The sequence below is a fragment of the Emys orbicularis genome, chromosome 1, assembly GCF_028017835.1.
Source record: "Emys orbicularis isolate rEmyOrb1 chromosome 1, rEmyOrb1.hap1, whole genome shotgun sequence".
NCBI classification, from domain to species: domain Eukaryota; kingdom Metazoa; phylum Chordata; order Testudines; family Emydidae; genus Emys; species Emys orbicularis.
Window position 1 is genome coordinate 347,154,587 of NC_088683.1, and position 26,210 is coordinate 347,180,796.

The 26,210-nt window shown below is 48.2% G+C and overlaps 1 protein-coding gene across 2 annotated transcripts in view; it reads right to left on the reverse strand.

Annotated features, from left to right (window-relative positions):
- The window catches only part of TMEM135 (transmembrane protein 135), a 375,621-nt gene extending 358,162 nt beyond the window's left edge, over positions 1–17,459 (reverse strand). For both annotated transcript variants that reach the window (XM_065417246.1, XM_065417238.1), the window contains exon 1: positions 17,263–17,459. In XM_065417246.1, coding sequence (XP_065273318.1) covers positions 17,263–17,403 — 141 coding nt within the window. In that variant the 5' untranslated portion in view covers positions 17,404–17,459. The remainder of the gene's footprint in view (positions 1–17,262) is intronic.
- Positions 17,460–26,210: the final 8,751 nt, after the last annotated feature.

Genomic DNA, 26,210 nt, shown 5'->3' on the forward strand with positions numbered 1-26,210 from the left:
ATTTGGCAACTAGCCACTAAATTAAATGTTCAAGCAATATCATCTCCAGGATTATAGACAAACAGGTTATCACACGTGGACAGGATTTATTATAGACTATACAACATACAAAGCCTTTACCAACACATAGGTGTACAAGATCCTTGCCCTGGGGACCTTACAACAGAAATCACACAAGCAATTAAGGAGCAAACAGTGCCAAAAAAGAGATCAGCACTGGAATATTAAATAGAAACAGTGAACTCTAAAGAAGGATTTGAAAGGGAAGGTGCTAAGTGCACCAGATGAAGTGGGCTGTCACAAGCACAGGGTATAGTAGGAAATGACATGGTCAAGAACAGAAGAGAAAGACAAAAGGAGCACTAACGTCAGGGAATAAGGCACAAAAGAGAAAATTAAAAAGAACTAGACTGGGACTCAGAAGCCTGGGTTCAAATCCTGGCTCTGTTACAGACTCCCAGTGTAACCTCGGCAACTTTCAATCTCTGAGCCTCAATTCCCTATATGTTGGCCCTACCAACTTCACAGCCATGAAAAATGTATCATGGACCGTGAAATACGCCCTTCCCCGTGAAATCCAATCTCCTTCATGATGCTGGAAGCGCCCCAGCCGGGCTGGGGAGGGACAGGACTTGTTCTTCCCCTGCAGGGTCACTCTTGGTGTGGAGATCAGACCCACCTTCGGAGGCAGCGCAGAAGCGAAGGTGGTACACCCAGGGCTTCTGCACTAAAGCAGCCCCGGAGCTTCCTGCAGCTGGGGAAGGTACCTGGAGGTGGATCTGATCTCCCCACCGAGAACAGCTGTGCAGGGGAAGAGCAAGTCCTGTCCCTCTCCAGCCTGGCCAAGAGCTGGGCTCGGGGCTTCCGCACCATGGCTTCTGACGGGGCTTCCACCCTGCGGCTTCTGCTAGGACTCTCGCCTCCACGGCCCCTGCCAGGGCTCAAGGCACCCAGGCTCGGGGCTTCTGGTCCCGTGGCTCCTGCTGGGGTTCAGGGCTCCTGTCCCACGGCTCCTGCCGGGGCTCGGAACACCCAGGCTCAAGGGTTCCGTGCCCATGGCATCTGCGGGGGCTCGGGGCACCCATTTTTCTAGGTCCCTGTGGGCCCATGCGTTAATCCGCCACTGGCCAGCACTCCCAGCAGCACGGGGGAAATCGGACCCATCTCCGCCTCTGGCTGCAGGAAGCTCTGCGGTGAAGTGAAGGTGGCAATCCCGTGACCCCCCCCCCCCCCCCGACAACAGTTTTACAGTCAGGACCCCCATGGTTACAACACAATGAAATTTCAGATGTAAACACCTGAAAACGTGAAATTGACTAGTTTTCAAATCCCATGGCCATGAAATTGACCAAAATGAACCATGAATTTGATAGGGCGCTATCTATATGTAAAATGGAGGTAATACTACTTTTCTCCCTTCCGTTGTCACTATTGTCTAAGGTCTGGTCTACATCTGAAAGTTTTACCAATATAACTGTTTCAGTTGGATACAATATTTTTTAACCAAAATAGTTATACTGATAAAAGCCCTAATATGGGCACAGTTTACTCTGGAAGGAATACTACATCAAAAAAACATCTGAACACAATATTTTAAAATTCTGCAAAATTCTGCATATTTTATTTGTCAATAAATACATGTGGAGGCTCCAGCATGGCAGTGGGGAGCACAGGCCATTAGCTGCACAGAGGTGGGAGATCACCCTGCAGCCCCTCTCTCCCCAGGACATGGACTCAGCAGTGAGGCTGCACCCATCCCTGCCACAGCACAAGGGCCAGGCCTGCCCCAGAAACACCCTGGGGCCCCACCCCTCCGTGACAGGCACACCAAGATAGCAAGCGAGAGGGACGGAGTCTCTCACACACACCCAGACCTTGCCCCCAATCCAGGTGTGAGGCAGGCAGGTTCAGCGTGGCAGGATCCAAGTGTGGAGGGGCCTACTGTGCAGGGGATTCAGGTGTGGGGTGAGAGAGTTCTGTGTGGGGCAATCTGGGTGTGGCGGCTCAGTGGGGGATTTGCATGCATGGGAAATGGGACTCTGCGGTGGGGGGAAAGGCTAGGCAAAGGTGGTTGGGGCTCAGCGGGAAAGGGGCTGGATGCGGGGGACCCAGCAGGGAGTCTGGGTGCTGGGAGAGTGGGGCCCAGTGGGGGTCTGAGTGCCAGTGGTAGGAGCTCAGTGGGGTGGGAGTCTGGATGTGGGGAGCTCATCGGTGTTGTCCAGGTGGAGGGGGATGGGGATTTGAGTGCAGGGGCCTCAGAGGGGGTGGTCCAAGTGGAGGGGTGGAGGTCTGGATGCAGGGGGGGGTCTGGTGGGGGGGGGAGGGCAAGGCTCAGCAGGGTGGGAGTTCAGGGGGCTCAGCAGGGGTTGTCTGTATGAGGGGGGTTCGGGCAGATGGGGGAGCAGCTCCTCATACAGGGACCCCTCCTCACACAGCAGAGGAGCGATGGGGTCAGGAAGCAGAGGGGGGCGCCACATGGATGCAACACTTTCTGCAGCCAGGGGAGGCTTCTGGGGATAGATCTGACTGGCCCACACCTGCTCCTTGCAGGGGAAGAAGAAATCCCATCCTCCCCTGTCCCCAGCCCAGCCGGGGCTAGCAGCTGAGTCTGATGCAGGGTAGGAGTCACCAGCCAGGGCACACCCAGCCCCTCTCCCCCCACACACACTCTGTGATTTACCTCTCCGACAGGTGCTCCAGGCCCACGCTACTGGGGAGGGGCATGTGACCGCTCTTGCAGCTTCCCTTTGCTTCAGGAAAGCATTTTTCTGCAGGAAAGCAAAGAAATCTGTGGGGGACATGAATTCTGCATGCACGCAGTGGCGCAGAAATCCCCCAGCATAACAGTTATACTGAGATACTGGTGACTTACCAGTAAAGTTATTCCCCTTTCCTTTACATGAATAGCTATACTGGTATAAAGTATAACTGTGTTCACATCAGGAAGACTGTACCACTTTAACTATACTCCATATAGTTAAAACAGTACAATTTTCTAGTGTAGGCGAGGATTAATTAGATTGTAAATTTGGGAATACGATAATCAATTATTTGTTAATTTTTGAAAACTAGCAAATTACAATTTGATCACCTCGTAAGACTAAAAATCAGAATAAAATATTTTATATTAGTGTAAAATTATCTTCAGATGGAAATTAAAGCACTTATAAACGGCTAAGAGCATGAGTTCAAGGCAATTTTTTTAAACATTTTTCAGAAAAGCAGTGACCCACCAAAGATCTTCTGCACATAGTGAGCACAGTTAAATAGTATTTGTGGCAGTTTCAGAACCCAGTGTCAGAGACTGTAAGCTAGTTGCCAAATTACATAATACTGCTTTAAGAATGAGAGAGACAAAGAGTAAAAAATACACACACATTGTTTAAATATAAAATTTATTTTTGAGTCAGAATGGTCTAGTGTTCACATGAGGGGACTAGAAGAAGAGGTTACTCACCCTGTGCAGTAATAGTGGTTCTTCAAGATCTGTCCCCCTATGGATGCTCCACTTCAGTTCCTTCCTATGGTGCTCCACTTCAGGTGAGTATACACCCCATGCACCTTTGATCAGAGATTTTAGGTAGCAGTGCCTATTCGGCCCACACATGCACACTATCCAGCCTTGTGCTCTGCACCGTGGCTATATAGAACTGTACAGACGAACTGCCCTCAACTCCTTCTCTACCGCAAAGCTCCACAGCAGAGAACTCCAAAGCTGAGGGGATGAAGGACAGGTGGTGGAGCAACCATAGGGGGGTCACATCTCAAAGAACCACAGCTACTGCACAGGGTGAGTAATTTCTTCTTCAACTAGTGTCCCTATGGGTGCTTCACTTCAGTACCAAGCAGTACCCTCTAAGGAGGGGAGGGCTTCAGAGTAGAGTCCAAAATTGAAGACAGCACAGTACAGCCTAGCATAGCATCAAAAGCTGAGTCATGAGTTACTGCATTATGTTCAGAAAAGGGATGTATGGAAGTCCAAGTTGTGGCTGTACATATTTCAGCAATGGGAACATTTTTAGGAATGGTTATCAAAGTAAAGAAAGGGTTACTACTCTGGAAGGAGGTTGAAGATCATGAGACTGACAGATAATGAAGTCAGATATCTATCTAGAAAGTCTTTGCTTGGAAACTGGAGATCCCTTAGATCTGTCTGCAATAGACATAAAACAATCTGGGAAATTTTCTAAATGGCTTGGCTTACTCCTGCCCAGGTAAAAGGCTTAAGCCCTTCTGATACTGAGTGTGTGCAATATCAAATCTTCCTTATTCAGGTGTTGTTTAGGGAAGAAAAGTGGAAGATGAATAAGCAGGTTAATGTGAAAATCAGAGGACACCTTTAGTAAGAATTTGGGGTGTCATCATAATGTGACCTTGTCTCTGAAAAATACTATGAAAGGAGGACATGCGATCAGAGCCCTAATCTCCCCAACTTTTCAAGCAGAAGTAATGGCTACCAGAAGGCCACTTTCAACAATAAGTCAAGGAGGGAGCAGGTTGCCACAGGTTCAATGGGGGCTCTTGTAAGGCATCTAAGCACCAAATTGAGGTCCCAAATCAAAGTAGGATGTTTGACTTGTGCAAAATGATTCCCCACTGTGACACTGTATCTTGGGGGAACACCCTGCATCCCCATGTTCATCCTTATAATATGATTGTGTGGTATCCAATGCAAAGTTTGTAATGTTGGGTGTCTTCGGAAGGCTCATTATGCACTGAGCATTATTGTTATAGTTACGTTATAGGTTGTAATTTCATGCATATGGTTATGAGGCTGAAAATGTGTCCTCACGGCTTAAAACAAGCTCAGGCAAAACTCTCCAGGAACAGAGGGACAATTCACACCTCACCAGAGCATGTAGGGGACAAACCCAGCCCACTCTCACAGGAACAAAGGACACTGGCCTAGGCAGCAACAAAAAATCTGTTAGACTCTCGAGGGAGTCACCCCCCTTCCCTTGGTCAGTTTGGGACTACGATGAAGCAATGCTCACCTGACTCTGAAAGGGGGGGGGGGCAAAGCCAAGAGGGAAAAAAGAACATGATAAAAGGGAGAGACATTTGCCATGCTCTTCCTCTCTCTTCCACCTCCATTTAGAGAGACAACCACCAAACAACTGAAGCACTGATCAAAGGGGAGAGCCTGGTTCAAGGGCAACCAGCCAGCCTGTGGTGAGAAGCATCTAAATTTGTAAGGGCATTGAAAGTGTTAAGATCAGCTTAGAATGTCTTTTGCTTTTATTTCATTTAACCAAATCTGACTTCTTGTGCTTTGACTTATAATCACTTAAAATCGATCTTTTGTAGTTAATTAATTTGTTTGTTTATTCTACCTGAAGCAGTGCGTTTGGTTTGAAGTGTGTCAGACTCCCCTTGGGATAACAAGCCTGGTACATATCAATGTCTTTGTTAAATTGACGAACTCATATATGCTTGCAGCGTCCAGCGGGCATAACTGGACACTGAAAGATGGAGGTTCCTAGGGTTGTGTCTGGGACTGGAGATATTGGCTAGTATCATTCAGTTGCACAATCCAAGCAGCGGCTGGCCAAAAGCGCTCACTCACGTAGCTGGGAGCAGCTTACATGCCAGAGGCTGTGCACGAACGGCCCAGGAGTGGGGGTTCTCACAGCAGAGCAGGGTAAGGCTGCCTCCCAAAGTCGAGGATTGGAGTGACCTAGCAGATCACCAGTCCAGATAACACCAGAGGAACGTCACACCCACCCCTCGAGAAACCTCTTCACTGGATGACCGAATACCAAAAAACCTTCCACCAGGGAATGGAACATCGTAACAGCTGCCAAAAGTACCCTAATGGAATTCAGAAACAACCCTGTCTTTTTTCAATTCCAGGATGTAGTCTAGAATATATGACAGCGAAGACGACGCTGGTGGAAAGTGTCTTATATGTCACATCAGTAGCTGAATCTCATCCACTTTTGTAGGTAAGTATTATGAGTAAACTGCTTCCTACTATGCAACAATACTCTGGTTACCTCCACAGAACAAACTGAGTCTAATCCCATGAACCATTGATTAGCCATGCTTTGCGGCGAAGAACTTCCAGGTTGGAGTGAAGAATTTGACAGGCATCCTGAGAGAGAAGATGAGGAACATCTGAAGGGTGATCAGTTGACAAACAGCCAACTAGATGAGAAAAGGAAACCATGTCTGTCTTGGCCACATTAGGACCACCAGAATAACCCTGGCCTTATCTTTCCTTACCTTGATCAGCACCTTGGATATTAGAAGAATTTGAGGAAAATGCATACAGCAGACCCAACGTCTAATGAAAGAGAAATACCTCTCCCAAGGAGTGGCGACACAGTCCACCTCTCAAGAACTGGAAGCACTTCTTGTTTCTGGCCATGGCGAACAGGTCTACCTGCAGGATGCCCTACCACCATAATATGTGGTGGAGCATGATGGGATCTATTTCCCATTAGTGGTCCTGAGTAAAAGTGTCTGCTGAGGGTATCCGTGGTGATGTTTGGAATGCCCAGAAGGGAAACTGCTGTGATTTCATATGCACCAATTCCAGAGTCTCATCACTTCAGCACAGAGGAAGGGTGATCTCGCTCCCCATTGATGGTTTATATAAAACATACATGACATGTTATCTGTCATGATCTTCATGTATTTGCCCCTGATCAACAGCATAAAATGAAAACAGGCATTCCTGAACGCCCGGAGTTCCAGCAAGATGATGTGTAGAGTTCTGGGCTCAGAAGATCACCTGTCTTGAGCAGTGAGTGTGTCTAGATGTGCTCCCCATCCAAACAGGGATGCATTTGTTGTTATTACTATCGTCAGAGATGGTTGAGCAAACAGGACTCCTGAGCAAACATTCTGAGTGTCTTTCCACCAGTCGAGGGACTTTTTCACAACCGTGGGCATCAAGAGTAGTTTATATAAGCTGTGTTTGCTTGGTGAATAAACAGTTATGAGTCACTTGTGTGAGGTAGCACATGAGCAGCTACCCCTTTCCCCCGTCCCAATGTGTCCCTGCATCCCCACTTCCATTCAGCCCCTGCCCCAGTCTGTGACACCCCTCCCAGCAGCCCCATGTGCCCCACACTGTACATCCCCCCCATATCCCGTGCCTCCTGACCTGGCCCCACAGGCAGGGCGCTGTGAAAAAGGCAGCCTCTTCTCTTCCCTATCCACAGCTGGGATTGCCCGGGAGCAGCTGCTCTCTGTTCTGGTGCCACAGCAGCCCCTAGAGAAAGGTGTAAGTGCAGCACCTTTCCAGCAGAACGTATTTTCTGCAGGGGGAAAATTCCGCATGGCACATGAATTCTGTGTGTGCGCAGTGGCGCAGAATTCCCCCAGGAGAAAGAGTTCATAAAACTGAACTTCTCAAAATTACAGTAGTCACCATGCATAAGTTGCTCTATGATGCACCACATCACTTTCTTCCTGTCCTACAAACACTGCAAAGTGATTTCCAATGCATTGAAGGCACCAGAATGCGAACAGACGGCAACTACAATAGAATCTCAGAGTTACAGACACCTCAGGAATGGAGGTTGTTCGTAACTCTGAAATGTTCATAACTCTGAACAAGATGTTACGGGATGCTCCTCAGGGTGGACTGCTCAGAGAGAGGGCTCACCGCTATGCCTGCGAACTTCAGTGTCTTCACCTCCTATCTGTAAGTGGCTGCCCAGTGAGCGGGATGTGCACAGGCAGCTGGTTCTAGCCCCCTGGCTGCAAGGGTGATGAGTGAGGCACCACGGTGTCAGTGGGTACGCAGTGCAGCCTGTGGCCTTTAAAACTGAGCTGCTCCTCCAGAGCGCAACATCCAGGCAGGAGCTTGGGCTCCAGCTCCAGCAGCAACACTCGAGGCCAGGTTCCTGCAGGAACTCGGGAAGTTTCTTTTCCGGAGGGGGAGGGGGACTGCGCCTGTGGCTTACAGGAAAGCTGCAGACCCCAGCACTGCTCCTGTTCTGCCTGCTCGGGGGCCCACAGCTGTGCCTGTGAAACTCAGTGTCTTCACCTCCTACCTGTAAGTGACTGCCCCCCATGTGGCAAGTAGGGGGTGGGGTGGGGACAGGCAGCCCAGATGTGCCTACCTTTAAGATGCAATACAGGCACAGTACAGTATTTGCTACTTTGGGGTGAGGGGAAGGGCGGTTGTCTCTGCTGCTGTCTGATTGCTTACTTACCGTTCCACATGGTGTCCGGTTGACCAGTCAGTCCATAACTCTGGTGTTCATATCTTTGAGGTTCTACTGTACTTCTTCATATAGTTTCATAATATGATTGTTTTCCCTCCAATCAGGAAAAAATGGTTCATAAAAATGATCACTGATAATACTGGTATTCAAAAAAGTCTAGATTCTACTGTATTGTCGCATGGAACAGAAGGCAAAGTTATAAAGCGGTTAATGCCTGTTTGTAACCTTCCTCCTCCTCTGGCCCCAAACTACCTCCAGATGCAACATCACCTTCCTCATGAACTCTTTTTTCCTCCCTGCTTTAGTCCCTAATGGGATCATTCTCAAAAATGTTTCAGCTTTGCCCATTAGAGCCCTGTCTACTCTAGAAAGTTCTGTTGCCAACAACATAGCTCAGCAATCGGTGCACCTGAGCTAGCACTGAAAATGATACAAAGTTGCCCAAACCTCAAAGATAGTTTATGAAATCACGGTAAAGATCATTTGTTCTTGGCTACACTTGTAGTAATGCTAGACATGGTTTGGTCCTGTCTACACTTCTGCACTGGTTCAGCAGTACCCTCTTGCTGACATTCACTACAAGCAACAAGAAAATTTCTGCCTGTTGAAGAGTTTAGGTCATTAAAAACTTGACAATTAGGCTACTGGTGTGTGGAGACCACAGCCTATCACACTGACCAAAACTGTCTCATTATTTCCTTGTATTCCCCTGCCAGTATGTCTGCTCTTGTCTTACACTTAGATTGTAAGGCCATTGGGGCACGATCTGTCTTTTTGTTCTGTCTGTACAGTGTCTAGCACAATGGCGTCCTAGTTATGACTGGGGCTCCTAGGTGCTACAATGATACAAATAATAAGTTATCCATCATTAGTGCTTTCTCCTTCTCTTCTAACACAATACTATTTTGTAATTATACTTTTTATTCAGACATTTTGCAAAGTGCTTTCTAAATGTATATTTATCTACATACACCATGCAAAACAATTATTTCTACCACCACAATAATTCAGCCACCTCTGGGATGAAACACAAAAGGTGTTTACCAACAGTTTAGAAGAGGAAGTGAAGAATACTTTAGCCAAATGAAATTGCAAGATTAAATTCTGTCTCCTATAATCAATTATGTAAATGAAAATTTAATCATGACACTAGCTAACACTACTGCTTTTGAAGAAATGTACCACAAAAATTTCAACTGTTCACATAGAGCAATCAGGATTTTTTTTAAGTCTGTCATTCAGGAGACCCACATATAGCAAGTGGACAAAAGTTCATTTTATCCACATTAAAAAACTGAAGGGTTAAAATAGACCTTCCTATAATTTGAACCTATAGCTCCAGAGGCCTACATGTTTCAAACCTGATACTTCAACTACCTAAGGTCCTTCTTTCCAGCTTTAATTTTTTTAAGTGAAGGAGTCTAAAAAAATCATTTTCTCCTCAGTCTGTTTGCATTCTTAGGAAGTAGGCCAACTATTAATGACTCAAAATACAAAAATACACTTTCATATTCTGTTCTGCTTTCTTTCCATTTTTAATTAATAAATTTCCTGGGCCTTATTTACACTGGACTTTTGTAAGCTATGTTATTTGGTCATATTTTCTTGGGCACTCAGGAGGCCTTTAGTCATGGAGCACCTTTAAAGAAAAACATTATAATAAAACTTATTCCAGTCTTTTTAGCATTACTGTCAACTAATTCTTTTGCACTTTTTCCTAAAACACCTGCCTTCTGAAGATAGCAAAATGAATGACAAGTATTAAAGAACAAAGCCTTACAATGACTCTGGTAATATAGGTATTATAAAGTACTGGGAGTCAAAGACACCAGCCATCTACTGTTGCCTCTTCCATTATATTACATGTTCTGTTTCCAGTATTCAAACAAGAGTGCTGTATTCAACAGACACACTCCTGACCATCAGCAATACCTCACAAGCAGATACTAAGTACTCTTAAATGTTACTGTTCAGATGCTTTATAGGAACAGCTAAATTAGGATTACGTTTTTAAAAGATAACATGTCTACATAGTACTGGCAGCACTTGTACATATGGCTAGCACCATTTCAAACACTTTAACAAAGTAGGAAGAGCAGGACCAGCACAGATAGGTATGTGATGTTTCAACAAGCTTGGGCATGCTTTTAATAGCATTAGCAGTAATAGATAGATATCTAGCCTCCTGAAAGCATTATTTTTGGGCTGCACTTTCATAGCTATCCCTGGCTTTTGAAATAGTCACTGATCACAAGAAAAATCAAAATGTGCCCATTCAGGATTATTATTGGGAAATCGGGAAAGGATCACAGATCCAGCAGTCAATGAGTTCACCAGCAGCCAACAGTGTTTGCTCAGAGATTCCTTGGCTGCTCAAGTTAGTGGCAAAATGGAGCATCTAAAAAATTCCCACTATTTTGGGGACAGTTCGGTACCTCCTTTGAGTTGTCTCTGGCTAGCCAATCTGTCAACAGAAAGTCAGTTGCTGTAGCTGTTCCTGCTCTAAGATTGCTGCCTCACTTATACTTGACACTCTTTGGAGCTCAGAGGTTTGGTATGATTACATCTGCTGCAAAAAAAAAAAAAAAAAAAAAAAAAACCTAGACTTTTCTAAGTAATAATTTTCACTTTTACAGAATTTTTTGAGTATCTCAAAGTGTTTTACAAGTATTAATTATCATGCCTCATGCCACTAATTCCACAAGTTTGGTTTCATGTGGATTATTATACCCATTTTATAGATGGGAAAATTGAGGCACACAAAGGTGAAATGATTTACTCAAGGTCACAGTGACAGGCTGAATAGAGGACCCAAAAAACCTGATTCCACAGACCACTGTTGACCAATAGACACACTATTATATTCTCTTACATCCACCCACCCTTTTCTTAAGCCCAACTGAAATCAAGACAGTATATCCAAATCCACTTAGAAAACAACAGTTTAGGACAAATACTGAACTAAGTTTTTAAAATGGCTACTTCTTTCCACAGAAAAGGAAATACAATTGAGTAAACTTAATATTCAAATTATAAATGACAAATTCGCATAATTCAATTTACTTATTCACAAATTCAATCTACTGCACTTTCTGATGTATAACATGCTTCTGCTATAAAAACATGAGGCAAATGAAAATTCCTTTATTTAGAATAAAGATCAATCCTGGTTTCATTAAATGAAAGAATATATCTGGTGGGGGGAAACCTCTATAGCTCCACTAAACTTGGCAGGTCAAGGATTTAATGAAAACTGTGAAAAAGGAGACTATTTAGCTTTACACATCACCTTTCATGTTCAAGTTATCTAGAAACAGTATACAAAGTAGTAAGTTAAATACATGTGGTGCACTAAGGTGTAAGCAAACTGAGCGGCTATTCAGCACTCAGCAGTTCACAGTTTTGGATATTTGGATCCATTGCTGTGACAAAGAGAAAGGATTTAGAATGTTACTCAGTATAACAGCATTATTCACTACTCTTCAAAAAAAGTTCCATGAGATCTTTAGCTTGCAGTTATGTGGAGTCTGATCCAAGAGGTGCATGCTTCTTAGGGTGACCAGACGTCCCGATTTTATCGGGACTGTCCCGATTTTTGCTTGTTTGTCCCGCGTCCTGACCGATCTTCGGTCGGGACGCTGGACAAAAACAATTTTGCCCTCCGCTCTAGCGCACAGGCGGAGCCCGGAGAGGCTCTCGCCCCCCCCCACCCCACCCCGACTCCGCCCCCTCCTCCCCCCATTGGATCCCTCCCCAAATCCCCGCCCCCTCACTGCCCCATTGGATCCCGAGCCGGGCCTGGGGAGGAGACGCCCCTGTGCAGCAGCCTGGACACACGGGCCATGGCCGGCCGGGATCGAGAGCGCTGCAGTGCAGCACGGAGGCAGCTCCAGCCCTGCAGCCCACGGGGCAGCGCGGTGGGTCCGGGGGCAGCGCGGAGCGGGCAGGGCCCGGGTGGGTGGTGCGGCCCGGGGGCGTGGGCCACCCGCCGGAGACACGCGGCGGAGAGGGGCTGCGGGGGCGAGACTTGTCCCAGGTGGGGCGGCCGGCGGACAGGGGCGAGGAGCCGGCCAGGGTCCCCCGAACGATAAACTTCCCGCCGCCTGTGGGGAGCCCCGCCGGGAAGGAGCCGCTGGAGCGCAGCTGAGCGGGAGAGGCGCGGGGCTCCCCGCAGGTGGCGGGACGCGCCGCATGTGCCCGGGGCGGGCCGGGGGGCAGGAGGCTCCGCGCGCGGCCAGGGCGCTGTGTACGATCCGGCGGCACGGCTGGGGCCTGCTAATGCAACCCCGCCCCCTCCGCGTCCCGATATTTCATCCCTGTGATCTGGTCACCCTAATGCTTCTTAATACTATACTTCTGATTAGGGCTTCTCTACACTACAGATTTTTTTGTACTGATGCAGTTGGTCCAAAAATACCAAATGTAAACAAGCCCCGTGTTTTATAGGTTTCCTTGAAAAGGGTAAAAGGTGATATTCTGTTTTTGCAACTGGCCTTGCATTTGAAGAAAAACATAACTTTCCATAGTTAACTTTTTTTTCTTAGCTAAAAATTTTAAACCACATCACTAACATTATTATTTATGGGGCTTTTGAACTGTAGGTATAATTGAAGAGAAAAATTCTGCCTCACTCAAACTGAGTGGAAGTAAGTAAAAAATACCAGCGAATGTAGAGCTTCTCTTGGCTTCTAGGTTTAGTCACACTCTGACTACCAAAGGTCTGAGCTTGAAAGGAGCTGATTCAGAATTCCTATTGACTTCACTGAGAATTGTGATGCATTAGACACATCAAATTCACACTCATGACTAGCATGTGTATTGGCAAATGGTTTCCTTTGGGTACTCTGCAGATGGTTTGAGCAGCCAGCTTTAGTGGGGGGTTGCAGTGCAGGAGGGGGTATGGGGTGCTGGCTCTGGGAGGGGGCTCAGGGCTGGGGGTGCAGGAGGGGTTTCAGGGTGCAGGCTCCGGGAGGGGACACAGGGCTGGTGGTTGGAGTGAGGCCTCGCGCCAAGCAGCACTTTTCTCCAGCGGCTCCTGGTTGCTAGTGCAGCGTGGCTGCCGCTAAGGCAGGCTCCCTGCCTACTCCTGCCCCACGCCGCTCCCAGAAGAGGCCAACGAGCCCCTGCGGCCCCTGGAGGGGGGGGCACAGCATATGGCTCCGCATGCTGCCCCTCTCTGCAAGCCCTGCCCCCGCAGCTCCCATTGGCCACAGCTACCCATTCCCAGCCAATGGGACCTGCGGGGGCGGTGCTTGCAGGCAGGAGCAGCACGCAGAGGGAGACCCCTGCTCCCCCCGCCCCCGGGGCCATTGTCTTAGCGGCAGCTCCGCTGTGCACCGGAGATTGCGATCGACCAATTGGTGACCACTGATCTAGGGCTTCAAGTAGTACTTGGGCACGCCAGAAATTGTATAAGTTGGCATTTTGCTATGCACAACTTGCATGGGAGCCCATGTTTGGTGGAATTTTCAAAGACAAACATGCAAATGTAATGGGTGCTCAAAGCTGAGTAAAAGCACCCTGTAGATGTAAATTGATCTTTTGATTTATGATAGAGGTCTGGACATGCAGTATAAACGCAGTCTATTTTCAAATCCCTTTGTAGAGTGGCCAGATTCACAGGATTGAGAACAAGGAGAAGTGTTGGGGAAGATGGCACGGGGAAGGAGGGGGACAAGAGGAAGACAACTATTCAGATCCAAAAACAACACAATTACACAAATGAGGTCCCTCAATGATGAGTTACTGAACAAACATTCAAAAACCCTTCCTACCAATATAGAGCAGACACTTTGTATTCTGGATGTAAATTGGGTAAATAACGCAGGGAGCAATGGCAGGCCGTAGGAGTCATAGCATGGATTGGATAAGCATCTCAGAAGCTATTTGTGCCTACATGAGCTTCTAAATATGTGTGTTAGGAAGACCCACTGAGAACTACCAAGTAAACAGACAACAAAGTAAGGACACTACAATTAAGAGTACTATTTATTTTGACAAACTGCAGTTTAGGGGCAGTTACTTTTAATACTTAATGTTTATCCAGCCTCTTTTTGTTCTGTGTTTGTCCAATGCCTCATGCAACAGGGCGCTGCTCCACAATTAGAGCTCCTAGGCACTACAATAATACAAATAACAGATAGCAACAAGGCTCATCATAACAAGATAGTTATATGAATATTGACAGCTTTACTTATATAGCTGATTTTAGGTATACTGACTGTCAAATATACTCCTTAAAGGATGCTGTCAATTTACTTTAGGTCAATGGCAAAGATTTTCCAAAATTAACTGAAGCAAAGCTAAAGACAGTTGGAACACTAAGCTTGCAGGCTTATTTTTACCTGAAGTACATTTAAGCACATTACATGGGTGTGTAAAAAAATATCAGGACTGCTTAACAATACAAAAAGACTGTTTTTGGCCAACATTTCACTTACAAATAGTTTTCATCAAATGCTGGCTACATTTAATTGGCTCAGTCAGTCTCCATAATTGACAGAGAGGTGGGCAAACATTTCAGAAGTGTAAGCTGTAGATGTTATAAATTGGGACTATGGCTCACAATTGTCCCCAAATGTATTCATTTCCGTACCACTGGCCTCTGGCCAGTCACTCTCTCCTTGTCTGTTCACTCTAATTTACTCCCACACAAACTTTTGGAAGATGAACTGTTTAGTTTAATCTCCACTTACCTAACTTATTAACTTGTGGCACCAGAGAAAGACAGACAGACAGAGACAATTACATGCTTGGTAGAGAACAAGGCCAGGCACGTAAATTTCTACTGCTGTGAAGAGGACAGGGCCTAAAGTAGTACTGGAAACAGCACTTAACCACCCACTGATAAAATTAAGAAGATGAAACGGAAGCTGTAAAGCACATAGAACAGGAGGAACTTACAGTTAGAATACATAAAATGCAGAATTTGATTTTTCTTCACACAATTTGGATTTTTTTTACTCGTTGCTGTGAGTTGTTCAAACAAAGTTCCAAGTCCTGCAAACACCTTACACTTGCGCTTCACTTTACTCACAAGTGGTACGCCCCACTGAAGCTAATGAGATCACTCACATGGGTAAAGTTAAGCATGGTAAACAAAAATAACAAGGTTGCGTAAAGACTGGTGTGTGGATTTCTCTGTATGGAACAACAAATTTTAACTCAGAAGCAAGCCTGTTACGATTTTCATTCAGTGAGTGCTGTTACAATTCAGAGTTCAGACGTGCCATAAGTCTTACTCATTTTGGATTCACTTTAAGATCTTCAAGTTTCCCTCTCTTGTAAGGAAGGATTGCGTGAAGTGTTTTAATCCAATCTTTAAGCTGGTATTTGTGAAGGAACCTAAGTGGGTTAGGTGCCCAACATCCATTAAATGGGTGCCTAATCTACTTAGGCTCCTTTGACAATCCATGCTTAACATATTGTCAGCCTGACTGTCCTCTTAATTTTACAAATGCAGTTTCCACTGATTCCAATGGGAGCTGCACAGATGCTATTGACAGAATGATCAACACCCTAAATTTTCACTTTTAACCTGTCACCACTTGAAACAGCATAAAAATCTTGTAAATTTCAATCTCTCTCCTGCCAAATGAAATATCACTATTCACCTAGTCACATTAGGAAAATATCTCATCGGGCCTCAAAAACTGCTGCTGGGAAGGTGAAGATACAGCTCGCATAACTATAACTATATATAAAATCTTCTGCACATGTTCCCCAGGATACAGAGGCCTGTAAATTACATAGTTAAAGGTAGGATATGTATACTTAAAATGAGGAATACAAACTTTTGATGGAAGTGAAGGAGAGGTAAGCAAGAGGCAAGCACGTAACTGCCTGAGAAAAAAACGTACTTAGAAAGGAGCTGATACCTCCCAAAGTGGAGGAAAGGTGGGATAGAATATCTACAGGTAAGCAGGAAGGACATATCCCAGATGCCCCAAAGGTGTACAGGGTGCGGAGAAAGAGAGGCAGGATGCTCATCCCAGATGCATTCCAAAATAAGGAGTAACATACCTTAATCTTACATCGGAATTCATCCCAGAAGCCTCCCTATCTAAAAAGACCCCTACACACACAGTTTCCTCTTTGGGGAAGGAGTATCTCAAGCACCGGGAATGGTGCCCAATTTCCCCAAAGTCATCCCATCCCCAACACCCTGCCTCACCCAGGTAGGTATCCCCTCACAAGACAGGGATGCCACCATTGTACCACCATGGTTCTCTACCTACACCCTTAGGATCTCCTCCTGATCCTCTCTCCAGGTAAAGGATGCTATCATCCCCAGTGCCCTGCATCTATGTTCCCCTCACTGTCCTCGAAGGTCAAGGGCTTTCTTCCTCCCTCCTCCTCCAACCGAACTCACCCTGGTGACCTCCTCCTCCTCCTGTCCCATTGGCCCTCCCCCCCATCTCCCCTGTCCCATTCAGGGGTCACCAGACACAGGATGCTTTGTCCCCTTCTGCCCCCACCCCTTGTCCTGATCCTCTCCACCCTACTCAATGTCATCCCCCCCAATCTCTGCCCTGGGCCTGCCCAAACTCCCCCCACAACCCCTGCCCATCCTCTCTCCTATGCCCATATTCTCCCCCCCACACACAGCCCCTGCCCATCCTCCCCTCCATGCCCCATATTCTACACACACACACAGCCCCTGCCCATGCCCCATATTCTCCCCACACACACAGCCCCTGCCCATCCTCCCCCCATGCCCCACATTCTCCCCCCCATGCCCCACATTCTACACACACACAGCCCCTGCCCATGCCCCATATTCTCCCCACACACACAGCCCCTGCCCATCCTCCCCCCATGCCCCATATTCTCCCCCCCACAGCCCCTGCCCATCCTCCCCCCATGCCCCATATTCTCCCCCCCCCCACAGCCCCTGCCCATATTCTCCCCCCCATGCCCCACATTCTACACACACACACACACACAGCCCCTGCCCATCCTCCCCCCATGCCCCATATTCTCCCACACACACAGCCCCTGCCCATCCTCCCCCCATGCCCAACCTCCCCCCACAGCCCCTGCCACGTCCCTGCCCCCACCCCTCCCCCGGGGCCGGGCTCACCAGGTAGAGGGTGCCGTAGATGCGCAGGGACTCGGCCAGCGCCCCGCGGGTGATGTGCACGAAGGCCTGGCCGCAGTGCGGGTGCCAGGTGTGCCCGATCTCATAGCAGTTGTGGGGGATGGACTTGCTCAGCGCCGCCATCTTGCCGCTCTCCTGCGACCGCCGGGGAGGGGGCGCCGCGGCACCACTAACGCAGGAGAAAGGTCGCGCGGGCAGCTCGCGCGTCCGGGGTTACTCGCGGCCAAACCCGCCCCCCGCGCGGCTCGCGTGAGCCCTGCAGCCAATCAGCGCGTCCCGCGCCCGGGATGAGCAGAACGCGACTCTCAGCACTTGTGTTCCCCGAGCCGGCGGCCACCCGGACTGACCCGGCGGGAGGAGGAGCCAGCGGGAGAGCGAGCGCCGCATGGGTGTGGGGGGGACCAGATGTCCTGATCTTGGGGTCTTTTTCTTATATAGGCTCCTATTACCCCCATCCCCGTCCAGATTTTTCACATTTGCTGTCTGGTCACCCTATGGTGCAGAGGGGCCTGATATGTGAATGTGGGCTGGAGAGGGCTGGATGGGGAGCTCCCTGCATGGGGGAGGGGGCGTGTGGAAAGAGCTGGATGGGGAGCTCCGTGTGGGGGTGGGGGTGGAAAGGGCTGGATGGGGAGCTCTGCATGAGGGGGGTGTGGAAAAGGCTGGATGGGGAGCTCTGTGCATGGGGGTGGGTCTGGAAAGGGCTGGATGGGGAGCTCTGTGCATGGGGGTGGGGGTGGAAAGGGCTGGATGGGGAGCTCTGCATGAGGGGGGTGTGGAAAAGGCTGGATGGGGAGCTCTGTGCATGGGGGTGGAAAGGGCTGGATGGGGAGCTCTGCATGAGGGGGGTGTGGAAAAGGCTGGATGGGGAGCTCTGTGCATGGAGGTGGAAAAGGCTGGATGGGGAGCTCTGTGCATGGGGGGGGGTGGAAAGGGCTGGATGAGGAGCTCCGTGCATGGGGCAGAGGAGGTGAAGAGGGCTGGATGAGGAGGTGGAGACGGCTGGATGAGGAGCTCTGTGCCTGGGGCAGAGGAGGTGGAGAGGGGAATGTTCTGTTAGCAGGGCTTTGGAGTGGAGCCCGGAGCAGTAGAGCTGCAGGTTTTTGCCTGGAGCGGAGCTGGAGCACATCTCCAAAACCCTGGTTCTGTGCATGCGGGGTGGAGAGCGCTGAATGGGGACTTGGGGAGGTCTGTGCAGCCCTCGGTTTCAGAACTCAACCTGGACCGTTACCCCACCCTGACTGCCGGAGCCCTGATTTATTAGCCTTCTGCCCACCTTCCTTTTCCCTTCCTGGTTAAGCATCTGGGATGAGGTGGATATATTTATGGGCAGTCCTTTGTCTATGTTTGTTTGTAATTTTTAATTAATGGGATAGGCACCTGGAGCACTACATGGGTGAATACAGATGTACTTTGAAACTTAAATAAAATAACAGGTGCTCTGTGAATGAGGAACAAGCATGCACTAATAGCAAATGGATAGGGGATTAACTCCTCAATTCTCTGTGACTTTCCAGCCTTATCGATGTCTGATGCGTTGTGTCAACATATAACAGAGACATGACATCATCTGCTCCCTTTACACTAGGACAGCTTGTCATGCAAATGAAGTAGCTCAGTAGTTCTCAAACTTTAGTACTGGTGAACCCCTTGACATAGCAAGCCTCTGAGTGCGACCCCTCCCTTATAAATTAAAAACACTTTTTTATATATTTAACACCATTATAAATGCTGGCTGCAAAGCGGGGTTTGGGGTGAAGGCTGACAGTTTGCAACCCCCCATGTAATAACCACAGTTTGAAAACTGTAATTTGTTGAGGAGAAAGGTAGATTTAGCTCTGTGTGATTGGGAGAGGGGGGCAGAGAAATTACATTATTTGATAGTCTCTTTTTAATGCAATGCATGAAGAATAACTTTGGTTACCAAGGGATGTTTGTTCTTTACAAAAGCTGGGCTGGTTTATCTGTCCTGCTGTCCTCAACTGGTTGTTTTATAACTCTGTCTTTGGTTATTCTTTCAGCTGATTTACCTGATTCTGTAATTCCCAGGATCAGCACGAGGGCCTTTTTTAATATTTGTATGATGCTGACTTTCCTCCCGTTGTTTGGGGACAGGTCTGCACTTAAAATGCTGGAGCAGCGCAGCTGCAGCACTTCAGTGAAGATGCGGCTAGGCCGACGGGAGAGCTCCCCTCGGTGTAGTTCAGTGGTCTCCAAACTTTTTTGATCGTGCACCCCATTAGTAAAAAAATTTTGAGCACGCACCCCCTGCGGCGCCGCAGGGCCGGGTCTACCATTTTTGCCGCCCCAAGCAAAAAAAAAAAAAGGCACCTGAACTGCCGAAGCGGCGCTGCTCTGGCGGCACGCCTCCTGCCGTGCACCCCGAAGGATCCTCTTGCACACCCCACTTTGGAGACCACTGGTGTAGTTAATCCACCTCCGCAGAAGGTGGTAGCTATGTCGACAGAAGAAGTAGACCCATCAACATAACACTGTCTGTACTGGGGGTTAACTCGATATGAAGCATGTCTCCACTAGCGAGCTTACAAGCGGCAGTATAGCACTGTCCACGTTGGTGCTTTTGGTGGTGTAACATATGTCATTTAGAGGGGTGGGGGGGTTTCCACAGCTCTGAGTGACATAAGTTATACTGACAAAAGTGCTAGAATAGACATACACTAACTGTGTCGCTCAAGGGTCGTGATACTAATGTAAGGTTTGGTCTACACTACAGACTTATGTCTGTATAATTATGTCACTCAGGGGGATGGAAAATCCACCCTCGTGAGCGGCGCAGCTGAATTCCTGGTGTAGACAGTGCTATGTCGACGGGCAGGGGTCACTCGTCCACATAGCTACCGCCTCTCAAGGAGATGGACTACCTGTGCTGACAGGAGAAACTCTCCTGTTGGTGTAGGTAGCGTCTTCACTAAGCGCTACAGCGGCGCAGCTGCAGTGCTGTAAGTGTAGACAAGCCCTAAGTTTGTAGTGTAGATCTGGCCTGAGTTTCCATAGTTAATTCTGAAACCTAGTGTTGGTGATTAAAATGTCAACACTGTTAACTATTTCAGTGCTCATCATTGTAGCAAAAACATCCTGCTTCTCTTAGGTTGTGTGCAGGGCTTGAATAAGTATCACCACTTTTTTTTCCCAGTCTGATCCAGTGAAAGTTCCTGCCAATTTTAGTAATGTCCGAGACTCTTCTGGACTTTTCAGTGTTTGGTTTTGGTTTGGAATATTTTTTAACCAACTAATTTATTTTTAAAGACCATCACTTCCCTACATTCCACATCTCTTTCATGTCTTTCAGTGTCAGGTGTCCTTTGGAAATACAACTTGGATTTATCTGTAGAAAGGAAAGGAATTGGAGGAGGAGAAAACACATGGGTGGCAAGAACCAAACAGCGAAGGGATCTAGAGTGTTTAGAATAGTGTGAGTTTCAGACAACAAGGATAGAGAGTCAGTCCTCATAAATATAAAGCCCTTCACTCAGACAGGTTACGTGAATAGCACAGATAGGAAATGGGAGCTGTAACCCAGCAGCCAGCCCCATTGTATTAAAGGGAGTTTATTTTCATCTACTCTCTTTAACAGTCTCACCACCTATGTCAGATATAGCCATTACCAAGGGTAGAAACTGACCTTCAATAGAAGCTAATGTACCTAGAACTAAAAGAGAAATTCCATTAACTGTCAATAGTAACAGACTCTTAACCTTGTCACGACTACCCACTAGAAGAAAACGCAACCAAATGCACTAAATCAGCAGATTGCATGGCTATATGCAATGTTAGATTATCTAGTGTCAAGTGTTTAAGGCCCACTTCCAATCTAGAGTGCCATTTTGCAATGAAACGTAACCATACATGCACAAACACATGATCATCATCAGGGATAGAAACAGTAACTTTCAGCAACCAAAGCAAAGACACTATCACAAGCTAAAAGAGCTTCGTAAACTGAGAGTAAGCAGCAGGGCTGTTCCAGTTCCAGGGGCCACCATCCAGCCAGAAGGATGCATTACAGCTGCCATAAGGAAAGTGTGGGTTTGGGTGGTATCCACAAAGGGATCTCTCCTTTAAGAAATGCTACACAGTATGTAAAGTGATGGAAGCTCTCTGCTGAGGTCAGAGGAGCCAATTTTCTAGACTTCAGTCTCCATGGTATTGCTGCCCAAATCTGTCATGTGGAGCAGTGTCCCTCTACAAAGCAAAGTGACTGGCGATGCCCCATTGACCTATATTTCCCACCTTAAACATAGCATTTTGCTCTACCCCACTACTTGCTTAAGTCCTGGAGGCAGTCTTCTGCTCCCATTTTATGGTCTCTGTCACTTTCTCTCCATTATTAATGATGAAGAGTACTCCAGATTTTCCACCGGGATGTACTGGTTCCAGTTCTGTAGTCTTGGTATTTAATTGTTTTCTGATCCTAACCAATTATTCTACTTTGTTTAGTTGCTTGTTTTGGGATTCCACCCCACCCCACCCCGTAATAAGACTGAGCCCTGGTCTACACTACGAGTTTAGGTCGACTTTAGCAGGGTTAAATCGAATTAAGCCAGGACACGTCCACACGACGAAGCCCTTTCTTTCGACTTAAAGGGCCCTTTAAACCGGTTTCTTTACTCCACCTCCGACGAGGGGATTAGTGCTAAAATCGGCCTTTGCGGGTCGGATTTGGGGTAGTGTGGACGGAATTCGACGTTATTGGCCTCCGGGAGCTATCCCACAGTGCTTCATTGTGACCGCTCTGGACAGCACTCTCAACTCAGATGCACTGACCAGGTAGACAGGAAAAGCCCCGCGAACTTTTGAATTTCATTTCCTGTTTGCCCAGCATGGAGAGCACAGGTGATCACGCAGAGCTCATCATCACAGGTAACCATGATGGAGTCCCAGGATCGCAAAAGAGCTCCAGCATGGACAGAACGGGAGGTACGGGATCTGCTCGCCATATAGGGAGACGAATCAGTGCTAGCTGAACTCCGTAGCAGTAAACGAAATGGCAAAATATTAGAAAAGGTCTCAAAGGCCATGAAGGACAGAGGCCATAACAGGGACGCACAGCAGTGCCGCGTGAAAATTAAGGAGCTAAGGCAAGCCTACCACAAAGCCAGAGAGGCAAACGGAAGGTCTGGGACAGAGCCGCAAACATGTCGCTTCTACGCGGAGCTGCATGCCATTCTAGGGGGTGCAGCCACCACTACCCCAACCGTGTGCTTTGACTCCGTCAATGGAGAAACACGCAACAGGAAAGCGGGTTCGGGGTACGCGGAAGATGATGATGAAGACAATGAAGATAGCTCACAGCAAGGAAGCGGAGAAACCAGTTTCACCAACAGCCAGGATATGTTTATCACCCTGGACCTGGAACCAGTAACCCCCGAACTCACCCAAGGCGTGCTCCCAGACCCTGAGGGCACACAAGGGACCTCTGGTGAGTGTACCTTTGTAAATATTACACATGGTTTAAAAGCAAGCGTGTTTAATGATTAATTTGCCCTGGCAATCGCGGCCAGTACAGCTACTGGAAACGTCTGTTAACGTGTATGGGGATGGAGCGGAAATCCTCCAGGGACATCTCCAGAAAGCTCTCCTTCATGTACTCCCAAAGCCTTTGCAAAAGGTTTCTGGGGAGGGCTGCCTTATCCCATCCGCCATGGTAGGACACTTTACCACGCCAGGCCAGTAGCACGTAGTCTGGAATCATTGCATAACAAAGCATGGCAGCGTATGGTCCCGGTGTTTGCTGGCATGCAGACAACATCCATTCCTTATCTCTCTTTGTTATCCTCAGGAGAGTGATATCATTCACGGTCACCTGGTTGAAATGGGGTGATTTTATTAAGGGGGCATTCAGAGGTGCCCGTTCCTGCTCTGCTGAACAGAAATGTTCCCCGCTGTTAGCCACGCGGTGGGGGGAGAGGGGTGAAGGGATCATCCCAGAGAATTGGGTGTGGGGGGGGGGCGGGTAGTTGGGTTTGTTCTGCATGTTAACCCGGAAACCCCAGCCCCTCCTTTTACATTGCAAACCCATTTTAAATGGCCAACCCAACGGGTCCTTGGTATGGGAAGTGAGGGTGCTACTGTTTGAAACCATTCCCACATGTTATGAGGGTTAAAAAAGCCAAAAGACTGTGGCTTACCATGGCTGCCTGCAAGCCGAATTCTGTTGCCTGGCACCACGTGAGTGATCTCTCACACCAAACCGGCAGGCCCTCAATATAAGAGGAAAAATGCGACCTTGTAACGAAAGCACATGTGCTGTGTAATGTGAACAGCAAAATTTAACGTGAAAGAGTGTACCCATTGTTCTCTAAAATGTGTCTTTTTTAACCACCTCTCCTTTGTCCTCCACCAGCTGCAAATGTTTCTCCTTGGCAGAGGCTAGCAAAGATTAGAAGGAGAAAACGGCGGACTCCGGATGATATGTTCACGGAGCTCCAGATGTCCTCCAACGCTGAAAGAGCACAGCAGAATGCGTGGAGGCAGTCAATGTCAGACTACAGAAAAGCACAATATGAACGAGAGGAGAGGTGGCGGGCTGAATCGCGGGATGAACAGAGCAAGTGGCGGGCTGAAGATGATAGGTGGCGTCAGCTTGCAGACAGAAGGCAAGAGTCGATGCTCCGGCTGCTGGAGCATCAAACTGATATGCTCCAGCCTATGGTTGAGCTGCAGGAAAGGCAGCAGGAGCAGAGACCGCCGCTACAGCCCCTGTGTAACCAACAGCCCTCTTCCCCAAGTCCCATTGCCTCCTCACCCAGACACCCAAGAACACAGTGGGGGGGCCTCCGGCTACCCAGTCACTCCACCCCAGATGATTGCCCGAGCATCGGAAGGCTGGCCTTCAATAAGTGTTAAAGTTTTAAAGTTTTAAACTGCAGTGTGTCCTTTTCCTTCCCTCCTCCCCCACCCCTCTCGGGCTACCTTGGCAATTATCCCCCTAGTTGTGTGATGAATTAATAAAGAATGCATGAATGTGAAGTAACAATGACTTTATTGCCTCTGCAAGCGGTGCTCGAAGGGGGGAGGGGAGGGTGGGGTGGTTGGTTTACAGGGAAGTAGAGTGAACCGGGTGCGGTGGGGCGGAGGGTTCATCAAGGAGAAACAAACAGAAGTTTCACACCGTAGCCTGGCCAGTCACAAAACTAGTTTTCAAAGCTTCTCTGATGTGCACCGCGCCCTGCTGTACTCTTCTAACCGCCCTGGTGTCTGGCTGCGCGTAATCAGCGGCCAGGCGATTTGCCTCAACCTCCCACCCCTCCATAAATGTCTCCCCCTTACTCTCACAGATATTGTGGAACGCACAGCAAGCAGCAATAACAATGGGGATATTCTTTTCGCTGAGGTCTGAGCAAGTCAGTAAGCTGCACCAACGCACTTTTAAACGTCCAAATGCACATTCCACCACCATTCGGCACTTGCTCAGCCTGTAGTTGAACAGGTCCTGACTACTGTCCAGGCTGCCTGTGTACGGCTTCATGAGCCATGGCATTAAGGGGTAGGTTGGGTCCCCAAGGATCACGATAGGCATTTCAACATCCCCAACGGTTATTTTCTGGTCCGGAAAGAAAGTCCCTTCCTCCAGCTTTTGAAACAGACCAGAGTGCCTGAAGACGCGAGCATCATGTACCTTTCCCGGCCATCCCACGTTGACGCTGGTGAAACGTCCCTTGTGATCCACCAGGGCTTGCAGCAGCATTGAAAAGTACCCCTTGCGGTTTATGTACTCGGTGGCTTGGTGCTCCGGTGCCAAGATAGGGATATGGGTTCCGTCTATCGCCCCACCACAGTTTGGGAATCCCATTGCAGCAAAGCCATTCACTATGACCTGCACGTTTCCCAGAGTCACTACCCTTGATATCAGCAGGTCTTTGATTGCCCTGGCAACTTGGATCACAGCAGCCCCCACAGTAGATTTGCCCACTCCAAATTGATTCCCGACTGACCGGTAGCTGTCTGGCGTTGCAAGCTTCCACAGGGCTATCGCCACTCGCTTCTCAACTGTGAGGGCTGCTCTCATCCTGGTATTCTGGCGCTTCAAGGCAGGGGAAAGCAAGTCACAAAGTTCCATGAAAGTGCCCTTACGCATGCGAAAGTTTCGCAGCCACTGGGAATCGTCCCAGACCTGCAACACGATGCGGTCCCACCAGTCTGTGCTTGTTTCCTGGGCCCAGAATCGGCATTCCACAGCATGAACCTGCTCCAGTAACACCATATTTGCACATTGCTGGGGCCCGTACCTTGTGTGAGGGCTGTGTCCATGTCAATTTCCTCATCACTCTCGTCACCGCGCTGCAATCGCCTCATCGGCTGGTCCTGGTTTTGCGTTGGCATGTCCTGGCTCTGCATATACTCCAGGACAATGCGCGTGGTGTTCATAGTGCTCATAATTGCTGCGGTGATCTGAGCGTGCTTCCGTGATCCCAGTGCTATGACGTCTGGTCTGAAAAAAGGCGCAAAACTGACGGAGGAAGGGAGGGGTGACTGACGACATGGCGTACAGGTACAGGGAATTAAAATCAACAAAGATGGCTGTGCATCAGGGAGAAACACAAACAACTGTCACACAGAATGGCCCCCCCAAAGATTGAACTCAAAACCCTGGGTTTAGCAGGCCGTTGATTTCACGGAGGGAGGGGGAAGCAAATGAATACAGAACAAATCTGGTCCATCTATTTTTTACATCTTAAGCTGGTAGCAGACGGTGCAGCATGACTGAAAGCCCTCGGCATCTTCTGGATGCTTGGCAGAAGATACTGTACTACGACTGCTAGCCATCATCGTCAAGACAGTTCAATAGGACTGCCGGCAGGACTGAGTCTCCAAGAGACAAAACATGTCTGCCCAGGTGCCTCTGATTGAACTGGAGTACGATGATGACGGATACCAGTCGTAATACACCATCTACTGCCAAAAGGCAA